The sequence below is a fragment of the Lycium barbarum genome, chromosome 12 (genome assembly GCF_019175385.1).
Source record: "Lycium barbarum isolate Lr01 chromosome 12, ASM1917538v2, whole genome shotgun sequence".
Lineage (NCBI taxonomy): Eukaryota > Viridiplantae > Streptophyta > Magnoliopsida > Solanales > Solanaceae > Lycium > Lycium barbarum.
The window spans coordinates 64,344,560-64,356,644 of NC_083348.1; the positions used below are offsets into that span (position 1 = coordinate 64,344,560).

The 12,085-nt window shown below is 31.5% G+C and overlaps 1 protein-coding gene across 1 annotated transcript; it reads right to left on the reverse strand.

Moving 5' to 3' along the window:
* Positions 1–1,463: 1,463 nt before the first annotated feature.
* LOC132621854 (calcium uniporter protein 2, mitochondrial-like) lies at positions 1,464–3,995 on the reverse strand. Its single transcript, XM_060336318.1, has 2 exons — positions 3,306–3,995; positions 1,464–2,282 (listed from the first exon to the last, which is right to left on the reverse strand). The coding sequence occupies exons 1-2, from the start codon at positions 3,891–3,893 to the stop codon at positions 1,830–1,832; spliced, it is 1,041 nt and encodes a 346-aa protein (XP_060192301.1). The 5' UTR covers positions 3,894–3,995; the 3' UTR covers positions 1,464–1,829.
* Positions 3,996–12,085: the final 8,090 nt, after the last annotated feature.

Genomic DNA, 12,085 nt, shown 5'->3' on the forward strand with positions numbered 1-12,085 from the left:
TTTTCAACTTTAGCTAAATCTTATCCTAATACCTACGAAGTAGGGGTAATTTCTAGCTTACTCTGGAGAAACGTGAAAGTGTCTGGAACAGAAAGCACCTTCCCCAGCTCATTTCTTACCGTCGTGTACGTAGATCAGGTAGATTCGAAATTTTTAAAAATCAAATCAAATTAAAGATGTCAGGTTTTTAAATTTATAAATTAAATTAAATCAATAAAAATTGGAGTTTTTAACTTCAGATTTTATCGAGCTTCTCGATTTTTTTGATTTTTGTTTTCTAGAAAACTTTTCATACAAAACATATAATTTTTACTTCAAATAGTTGTACTGATGTTATTCTAGTAAGATATAACTATATTATTGAGATATTTCTTAAGAAAATAACATCAAATATAAAATGAGTGATGACATTGTAATTAAATATTTAACAAAAAAGATAATGAAATTGCGTAAAATAAACATTTTTAATTAATAAGCCATAATGAAAATGATATAATCTGAAAATACTAAGTCATACTAAAACAAGTACGACTAATAAGTATTAATTACATGATAAAAAAAATATAAAATTAAGTTATGTATTTTCACTGTCTAAATTAATGCAAAACTAAAGAACATATATTGAACGTTATTGTCATTCCTAAGGTTAGAATGGAATTTCTTTTGTTAGCATTAATGTTGATTTGGTTTGAGTTTGGACTTTATTTGAGTTATTAAGATTTATGGGCTATAGGACTCATTAGATCATTCAAAACTCTAAGTCCAAACTTGAAATAATATGTTAAAAGACAAAATTTTAAAAAACTTAAAAAAAACATATATATATATAATGTCGGGTTGATTAAATTCGATTTGAATTTTTTTAGTTAAAATCAAACCAAATCAATTATAATCGAATTTTTTTCTCAATACCAAATCAAGTCAAATCAAACCACTAATCAAATTTTTTCTTGATTTTATTCGAATTAACGGATTAGTGCGATTTATCGGTTTTCTTTGCACATTGTACATCCTAAAATCCTCTTCCACAATTAAACACCCACCGGCATAACGGTTACAGCCGTGTTAATATGAATGAGCTTGATTTTGATATTAATAATAGGTTTAACTTAACCTATAAAATTAGCTTGTGAAGCGAGATTGACCCAAATAGTAGGAAAAAAAATAGCTCTTTTTTTTTTTTTTTTAACATCAGTAGTCATGGGTTCTTAATTAATTGAGGTGGTTACAGGTTTTCATTTGGAAAAAAAAAATACATGCCATTACTGTGCATTCATTTGAAATTGTTGCATTTTGATTTGTCCTATTCAATATTCCCCAACAATCTCCAAGAATGATGAAAAGGAAATTACTTTCCCCCTCACAGTGTTTGTCTTTTGGTGGGGACACAGTTCCAAATCTTTTGACTCATTCTTTCGTGGGACATTCGTTGGATTAAATACAAGATCTGGTGGGGGTTCATCTCTATGAATCCAGATTTTTTTATTGATGAGCTCTTATTGTTAATTAAATTACACTATTTGATTATGAGAATCTGACTAAGCACCACGCAGGCAAGGGCCGAGTGGAGCCTATACACGGACGGTCATTTTTAGTGAAATTCCTATTCACTTACATATACATTGGCCGTCACTATGTCGCATTGAAAGTAAAAATTAAACCAATAAGAAAGGAAAAAGGGAAGAAAAAAAAAAAACAGAGACTAATTGACGTCTATTTTCTCTCGTTTGCACTCCCTTCTTAATAAAAGTAATTCCTATTCCTAAAATAAATACTTCTACCTAGCAAAATGTTCATGTAAATGGTGAAATTCTGTCTTGTTTACATTATCAGATGGAATTAAACGTTAAGGTTGGAGGTGACGAGGATTGAGGATAACAAGCTCTTCTGAGCTCGTTATACCTTTGAAGATTGAAATTCCTTAGCTTCATGAGTCGCTTTTGCTTAGCGAGAAACCGGCTCTGGAAAAATCCTTCGAAAGAAGGCTCTTTCGACGTCCTTAGGAAAAAGGTGTAACCAGCCATGCAGTAAAAGGATGTGACATAGAAACAAATTGGTTCCATGACATCCCATGATAGTTCCCAGAATGTCAATCTCATGAATGCTGCTGTCTGAATGACAAAGTAACCTAGCCCACACCATAATTCTCTACGCACCAATGACTCTGCTTTCTTGTCAATTGCTGTTTTTTCCTCTTCCATTTGGTTGAGCTCCTTCATCATTTGTGGGTCATTTGGGTTCGTCATGGGCATTGGCAATAGGGCTTGTAGAGTTTTCACTACCTGTAAACAAAAACAATATACCAAAACATTTGGGTAAAACTAACACTCCACTTGACAAATACATCTGTCATCTGACATAGCTTCAAATTGAAATATTGCTTATATATGTGTTTATGTAAATTTCAAAAAACAATATGTATGTAAAAAATAGGTTGAAACCATTTGAAAATTACATAATGTAAATATCAATTTGGAATAGGAAATAAAGCTTCAAAATTGACATTAACCTAAACTAAATTGAGTCATTAAGAGCTATCTCCCTATTATTAAGAGAAATGAAAACATCATAAGTGGGCTATGTTATTCTTTAATGGCCGAGACAAGTGCCCAATCCACCGCGTTATGTGCCTAAGAAAACTCACAAATTTCAGTTGCTATTTTTTAAAGAGTTCTCTAGCGTCAAGTATCGAAAAAGATATAGTTAAGAATAGGGAATGGATAGCTATTTCGTTTTCTTTTTTGTTTTGGGGTTGGCTACTTTCTTGGACTCCACAATAATTGGACGTCGTTTTCTTCTCTCTCCCCCCGACCCACCCCTCCCCGGCACACACGCAATCCATCAATTAAATTTTTGCATCTCATTTTCTTCCCCAAATCAAAAAAAAATTGATTCTCCATAATTTTTTGGTGAAATATCTTAAAAGGTCTTGAATGTGTTCGAGAAGGAAAATTTGGGTCTTTGAAAATGATCCGAACTGGTCCACTCCTTTACACAAAAGTCACCATCTCGATTTAGAGATCTTGAGTAAGTTTGTTTCTCATTTCCCTGTCTGGAGCAAAAACACGAAAATGCTACTATCAGTTTTCGGTAGACTCCCAAACATTTAATTAAAAAACAAAAAGAGAGCTAAACTTATCAAATCAGCACATATAAGTTCTACGTAATCCTGCTAATTACCAACGAATTGTCACATAGTTGTAATTTATCTTTAACCATATCTGTCAAAAAAGCAGTTATGCAAATAATAGAGAAAATTAAAGGCTTAATAAAAGAAGAATGAAAAAGTGAAAAAAAAGACCAACCTGATCAGGCCTGAGAAACACAATCTTTCCAAGAACAATAACAGTTCCAGAATCATCTAGAATCTTCGCGAATTCGACACCTTGTTCACTACTCGAACAAATTCCAGAACAAATCTTAACAAATTCCGAATACGATATACAATTCTTTTCAATTTCCTTTAACCTCAACTTCACCATCTCCAATTGTGACAGCCTTAACACCTTCTTCACATCAGCCACCGTCAATTTCCCCTCCGGTGACTCCTCCGGCAACTCCTCTTTGGGCTTTATGAGTCCATCAAATTTGATTCTGTTTCTACTAATGTCCATTTGACGGAGTTTCTCAATGAGAGTTTCACCGGTGGGTAATGACCGTAGTTCCGGCGAGGTGGCCGGTGATGGGTACATAGGTTGCCGGTGGATTAATCGCCGGAATATTCCATTATTATTATCTCCATGTTCAGGGGAGATTCTTTTTTTATCAGGATGAGGTGGGGTAAGTGTTCTTTCAGCCATTGATGATGAAGATATACGACATGATGAAATGGAAAAACTGGTGGTTTTGCATGCATTGGAAAGACGTTGAGCTAACATTTTCTTGAACGCCATTGTTGATAGAAAAATAATAACTAGAGAGAAATTTTTGGTTTAGGGAAATAGCAGTTTGAATTGTTCAACGACGGATTATACAACGATGAAGAAAGGTGTACATGGGTTGTACATATTTATAGGTCCATTCTTTGTGACGAAATGACAGCTCAGCTACTATGTTGTTAATCCAAGTAAAAACGGATCGAGAATTTTAAATATGACGTAATAATTACTCACTCCGATTTTATTTTACTTGTCGTCGTGTGTATCTTGATTTTTTTGAAATGATCGTTATTTTGAATTATTTATTTTTACTATAATAATCAGGACAAAAAAGTTGGACGGAGGTCGTAACATGATAATTTCTATTTATTTATTTTTTTTGGTAATAATGTATATATCTATGTGGGTGTGTAACGTTTTGTTTCATACTTTCTCTATCTAGAATTTTAAAGAGTTTACGTTGATAGTTCATTTTAGAAAAGATTAGCATTTTTAATATTTAAATAAATTATAAGTTATATCTTATTTTTGTTGTTAATGCGATACTATGAGTTTAATAATTGATTGATAGGCTGTGAACTCTTGTAAACATTACTAAGTAAATTAAAATCTATTTTTTATAAACGTTTAAAAGTTTTTAAATAGGATAATCACATATTTTAATACTTTACCAGAGTATTAGAAGTATTTAGGCTCTAGTTTATCGCCACTTACTATCATTTTGTTTTGTTATATATATATTTGCTACTGGAAATATCTGGGCCCCATGTAAAGTAGATGGGAAGATGTAAATAAGTAAATAAAACAAAAAAAATACTATTCCTTCCATCCCAATTTATATGACACTTTTTAACTTGACATAAAGATTAAAAAGGAAAAGACCACTTTCAAAATTTATAGTCTAAAACAAATCGTAGATTTTTATTTGTATATAAATCATCTCGTTAAGGTTTAAAAGAGAATATTAAAGTTAAATTGTACTCCGTATCTATTTACAGAAAGATGCTACAAAGGAAAGAATCCCAGTGTTGTAGTATCATTTTGTATCTATTCAAATAATAGTAAACAAATCCGGGTTGGGAAAGCATTCCATTTGTTTGATCATATTACTATTTCTTGAGTAAAAAACAAACATCAAAATTAATACTTTTTCAAATCTCTTCTAAAAGTATTTTAACAATAAAATTAGTAGAATTTAGGATATTTTGATGTATTTTTTAAATATATAATTTTTATCTTAAATTAAAAGAAAATTTTGAATTTTCACCAAAAAGTGGGAAAGGTTCATTAGATTCAACCTCAACATGAGACATTCGATGTACAAAAGGAATATCCCCGCAATATGAGGCAACATCTATGATAAAACCTCAAATGTCGTTCCTTCACTTTATGTTGTTTTTAGGCTTAATACATCATCGGTTTCTCTAACTTGCCCGAAAATTTCACTTAGATATCATGCTATATAGTTTGTTCCAATCGAATATCTAAACACACAATAAAGTGTTTCTATTAAACTCTTTCGGTTCAAATTTGAATTTTTTTTGTAGTGTTTTTAGATGTCCATTACATACATAAATTAACCACTTGAAATGTATCAAGTCCTTTAATTATACTCTCTCTGTTTCAATTTGTTTGAACTTATTTTCTTTTTAGTCCGTGTCAAAATGAATGACCTCTTTCCTAATTTGGAAACAAATTCACTTTATGAATGATTTACAGCCACACAAATTTTCAAGGCTTATTTTGAACCACAAGTTTCAAAAGTCTTCCCTCTTTCTTAAATGTCGTGCCCAGTCAAATGAGTTCATATAAATTGAAACGGAGGGAGTATGAATTAGTCAAAATAAGCCGTAAAACGTCACACATGTTTAAATTAAGGATGATGATGGGGGAGGGGTGTGTGTGCGCGTGTATATTATTGCATAAGGGGTAGGGGAAGGGAAAATGGGGGAAGGAATTGCAATATGAGGATTTGAACCCTCGCCAATGTTAGGGTTTTGTCCTGATTTTCTTACCATATTGAGTTTTACTTTTCTCTTGAAGGAAAGACAAAGTATAAGCATAATTGCTTTACTTTTCCTGAAAAGGAAAATATAATTCTCTTTCATATTTGGCTAGTCCTTTTTGTTGGAAGAAAAGGTTTTGGACCTCTATATATTGAAGAATCTCTCTCATACAACAATGACGCAATAACATCCACAATGTAGTCATTAAAGAGTCTTGTTTAGAAGAGATTATCCTCTTAATAGGATTTTATGTTTTTTATATTAGTTTTCTCATATGTAGCCAATTGGTCAAATCATATTAAAATAGTATGCTTCTTTTAATATAGTTTTCTTTGTGTCTGATTTATTGTGTTTAAAGTTTGCAAATTATTAGCTTCCAGACGACGCCTGTTATTTCGATCCCAATAAGTGGTATCAGCGCCAAGTTCGACAATGTTGATGACAGGTTCAAGATGGTTCTAACCAAGAGCAACCAATTTGATGCTAATGAAGTTTTTTGTCAGCCAAAAAAAAAAAAAAAAAAAAGAGATCTAAAATACTACATGTGGAGATGAGTTTTTCAATCATATTTTCAACAATCCTGCTGCTACACATCTTTAAAAACAAAAAATATATTTTTAACCCATTCTTATTTTTCATGCTTGGGCTTCAATTTTCAACTCATGCTTACTTTTTTACCGCATGAGCTCAAATTTTCAACCCTTACTTATTTATGCTTGGGCCAATTTCAACCTACGTTAACGCATGAGCTTTACTTTCAACCTGTGCTCACTTTTAACGCACAAGGCTCAAATTTTTAACTCATGCCTATTTTTAACCATAACAAGTAGCAGTAATGAAGATTATGTGAAGAAGGCGGATCAACTTTTGTCAAGAAAATCCAAGCCAAATGAGGAAATTTGTTAGGTTTTTTTCCTGAATTTCTTACCATGTTGAGTTTTACTTTTCTCTTGAAGGAAAGTCAAAGTATAAGCATAATTGCTTTACTTTTCCTGAAAAGGAAAATATAATTTTTTTCCCCATATTTGGCTAGTCCTTTTTGTTGGAGGAAAATGTTTTGGACCTCTATATATTGAAGAATCCCTCTCATACAACAATGACACAATAACATCCACAATGTAGTCATTAAAGAGCCTTGTTTAGGGCGGATATTATCCTCTTAATAGGATTTTATGTTTTTTACATTAGTTTTCTCATATGTAGGCCAATTGGCCAAACCATATTAAAATAATATGCTTCTTTTAATAGAATTTTCTTTATCGACTGATTTATCGTGTTTAAGGTTTGCAAATTATTAGCTTCCGCATGACGCCCTGATTATTTCGGTCCCAACAACCAACACGGTAAGTTCAGGTAGTCAATCAACTGAGCTACTAAATCCCTACGAGGATAAAGTATATAGTTAAGGGACATGACATATTTTTAATTAGTAGTGATTAACTTATCTATATAATGGCATTTGAAATTACACGCCTAGATTTTTCAAAAATTTGAATCAAAAGTGTGTAAATAAATATCTTATTATGTATTCAAGTGCTCAATTGAAATAAGCCGCGTAATTTAAGTACCTTAATGAAATTTATTGAAAATTTTGAGGGCCGGTTATTGCATTAAGTCTTGCTTTACTTTTTTCTTGTTAGGGAGGGTGAATTTTACTAGTATTTCACGAGGGTGAAAATCAATATAGACAACTATAATCCGCGTACAAGTGGCTGGTTAAAATTGCTCGTAAGACAGCCGTTCGATTGTTAGAAAATGAAATCACGGGAGAATTTATTATGGTGTATATGTGTGGACTTTGGAGTTTGCAGGATAATTGGTCATACTTTACACGTGTTAGTTAGGAAGAGAAGCAATATAAATATCAGACAACTTAATTAAAATAATGCGGGGGTGTATATGATTAGTTGTGTGATGACGTGTTTAGCTCACCAAAATATAAAGAGTGGAATGGTTGTCATGACTTGACTATGTGGCTAGATGTGTAGCCCAATTTCTAGGAAACGCAAACGTGTCGCTACATATATCATAGGTGGACGTATAGTAAATATATTGATAGTGGGGGTTGATTTAATTTTTTCTTTTCACGCAATGAATAGAGAAAAGTAAATGCTGATTATCCGATTAATATTGAATTGTCGGTGGAATATGGTAAAAATGTTAATTTAATTACTAGAAAACGTGAATGTTTCGCCACATATATCCTAGGTGGACGAATTTGTAAATTAACGGTGGGGGTTATTTTTTTTTTCCTTTTCTTTTTACATAATGAATAGAGAATGGTAGTAAATGTTGATAATGAGATTAACATTGAATTATCCGTGGAATATACGGTGAAAGATTAATTTAGTTACCGCTAGGAAACTTGAACGTTGCGCCACATATATCCTAGGTGGACGAATTGATTTTTCCCTCCTTTTTTACTCAATGAATAGAGAATAGCAAATGCTGATTATGGGATTTACATTGATTTATCATTGGAATGTGGTAGACTAGAAGATTTGTTTTTCGACGAGTAAAAGATTAATTTAATTACTAGGAAACGCGAACGTTTTGCCACAAATATCCTAGGTGGACGATGGTAAATATTGATGGTGGAGGTTGATTTTCTTTTCATTTTGTTTTACACGATGAATAGAGAATAGTAGTAAATGCTGATTATGAGATCAACATTGAATTATCTGTGGAATATATATGGTTAAAAAACATTTAATTCTAGTCTAGCTATTAAACGTTTCGCCACATATATTCTAGGTGGACGATTAGCCGTTTGTTGAATGTGGAAGTCAATCTTTTTCATTTTGTTTTTATTTACATATAATATAATTAAAGGAATGGAAATAAATTGAACATTAATGGTCGTCAAGTTAGTGGAATATGAATTTACATGAAAATTATAATTATGGTCTCTTAATAGTTGAATTTGGTCGAGATATGTTAATATAAAAATTAAGTCTAGTTAGTTGAATTGCTTAAGAGAAGATTGGGGCTCTGGATCATGAAAAGGCGGTTTCAATCACAAACTCGGCATCAAGATATATTCTTGCATATGCACAAAGAATAAATTTAGATATATGGTTCAAAATTCATTCTCTTAACTTAAAACATACTATCCCAATGTTAGAAAGACGAACTTAACTGACTTGAATACAGTAGAAAGTGTTTAGGAGGAAATATAGCCTCTATTACGTCCAACAAGTTTTTACCATAGAGGGATTTATTTCGGGACCTATGGGTTTAAGTAAATCCACAGCTTTTAATCATATCCTATATTTAATAAATTTATTAAATATTTTATAAAGATGTGACTGTACATAAACCCAATAAAGTACTATATTAAATTGAGTTCGCTGTATAGGAATTTATGAGTTGATGAATTCTGAGTACCACTTTTTGACCCAATGAAGAGTCATAATTCTGTAAGGCAAAATCACCTTTTACAATGGTTGTGACCTGCCTTGGTTAGACCCTGTTTGGATGGGCTTATGCCTATATGCTACAAATAGCTTATAAGTTAAAAAAAATAAGTTGGGATAGTTTAACTTATTTTTTTGGCTTATAAGCTGTTTTCAGCTCATAAGCTGCTTTAGATAAGCTAAGTCAAATGGGCCCAATTATTTTTTTGAGCTTATTTTAAGCATAAAATGACTTTAAGCTGGCCAGCCAAACACTCAAAAAAGCTGAAAACAACTTATAAGGAACTTATAAGCCAATCCAAACGGGCTCTTAATCTCAAACTCTTTTTAACCTTCTTGACTCAATGAAGAGTCATAATTCTGTAAGGCAAAATCACCTTTTACAATGGTTGTGACCTGCCTTGGTTAATCTCAAAATCTTGTTAACCTTCTCCTATCTTTCCTTTTTCTCTTTAACCACTCGCCATTGTACATTAAAAAAAAACAAAATCTTGCTTTTTTGCTTTATTTAGGTCAACAAGGCCGTGGATGTTTATCCCATTGCTTCATTGCAAAGCTTGAAGAAAGAAAAACGTGGTATTAAGACACTTTAACAACCACAACCATGGAGGCCAAGTCCAAAGGAATTACTTATTTATAAATAAAAAGGGCTTATAGTGATAAACGATGTCAGACAGCTGCTTGGAGATAATGCAAAAAGGAGTTGGAAAGACTATTTTCGGTGTTTCGATTATATTTTATTGAATATGAAACACAAATATTAAAAATTTGCGTGTTTGAATATGACCTTAATTGAGAAAAAGTAAAATTTTGTAAGTGAGAACTATTAATTCAACTGGAATACTTGTCAAACAAGTTTTTAAATAGTTTATCAATATATTGCAATTATTGAATTTCAATAATCGTAAATATTAAAATTTGTGGCCAAATAAAAGGGGCATGGAGAAGAAGGTTGTATTCAAGGGAGAGGTCTGGATTCATGTGCATCCACGCTTCTCTCACTGAGGAGCCGTTTGGACATGATTTGAAATCATGATTTAAAATTATATTTGGACATGTAATTTAGATATCTTAAGTTATATTTTCTTTTATAGACATAAAAACTCACAAGTTGTGAAAACTATCAAAACATTCCAAAATCTTATACAATCTTACCAAATGAGCAAGTCATAGTTCATAACAAAATTAATAAGCTACTAGAAGGCCTTTCTAAAAAATACAACATCAATTGATCAAACTTTAGTTCAATAAAAACGAAAATTTAACATGAATAGTAATGTAACTACTCTTTAATATAATCCTCCCATATGGTAAACATAAATAAAGGTTAGTGGAAGTAAATGAGGTTGGTGGGAGTAATTGTTAAAAATATTTACCAATTATAAGTCTTTTTTTTTTTATAAAATATAAACTTATGGGTCAAGTTTTATATTTAAATTTTTTGAAACCCCAAATCATGCCTTTTTGGATGATTTGGGGTTTCAAACCATGAGATGAAATGCATGTCCAAACGCTGGTTTCATCTCATGGTTTCAAACCGCATGTCCAAACGCCTACTAAGGCCCCGTTTGGACATGCAATTTGGATATTTTAAGTTGTATTTTCTCTTATAAACATAAAAACCCCACAAATTGTGAAAACTATCAAAACATTTTCAATTCTTATACAATCTTACCAAATGAGCAAGTCATAGTTCATAACAAAATTAGTCCACTACTAGAAGGCCTTTTTAAAAAATACAACATCAATTAATCAAACGTTAATTCAATAAAAACGAAAATTTAACATGAATAGTAATGTAACTACTCTTTAATATAATCCTCCCACATAAATTAAAGGTTAGTAGACATAAATAAATGTTGGTGGAAGTTAATAAGATTGGTAAATGATTGATGGGGGTAATTGTTAAAAATATCTACCAACTTATGAGTCTTTTTTTTTACAAAATATAAATTTATGGGTTAAGTTTTATATTTATAAAAGTTGAAACCTTGGTTTCAAACCCCAAATAAATCATGAGTGAAAACGCATGTCCAAACGCTAGTTTGCGGTCATGGTTTCAAACTGTGATTTGAAAACGCATGGCCAAACGCCTACTAAATCATACTCTCCGGTTCATAATAAGTGTTCTTTTGGTGTTTTTATTTTGATCCAAATAAGTGTTATTTTACATAATCAAGAAGATATTAATTATTTTCTTCCAAATTTACCCCTATTTAGATAAGTAACTCTTTATGTAATTCAGAAACTATATTAAATATGTATAATTAAAATAAGGATAAATTAGTCAAAATACCAACTAGTATTATTTTTCTAGAAGTAAGTATATTTTCTTAAGGGGCGCGTCAAACGCCAAAATGACACTCATTATGGACCGGGGAAGATTATATGGTAATGTTATATTAATCGTTTCAAAACTACTTTAACATATATTTGTGCACTAAGCTCAAAAAATCTTATGGTGCAATATATTATTGAGTGCACCACTATGATCAAATGTATATTCATCCATCTGTCAATTGCTTCTTCTTGAAACGAAGTATAGATATATATGTGAAAAATCCTAAAAAAATTCAAAAGAATTAAGAATTTTAAACCTATAGTTTCAAAGTGCAATAAGTTTAATCATAAAAAATCTAAAAGTTGAACTCATCAAATTTAAATCGAAAATTCGGTTTTTTGCAATAGTATATTCATTTTTTGAAATCCTGAATCCTCCCTTCTTGTGAGGTAGGGTGTGATTGACACGCCATTGCTTGACGAAAGCAATAGAGTTGGAAGAGAC

Coding starts and splice junctions, on each gene's coding strand:
- LOC132621854 (XM_060336318.1), bottom strand. CDS start 3,893: ATGGCGTTCAAGAAAATGTTAGCTCAACGTCTTTCCAATGCATGCAAA. Junction 2,283..3,305: donor TGTTTCTCAGGCCTGATCAG/GTTGGTCTTTTT, acceptor TTTTGTTTACAG/GTAGTGAAAACTCTACAAGC.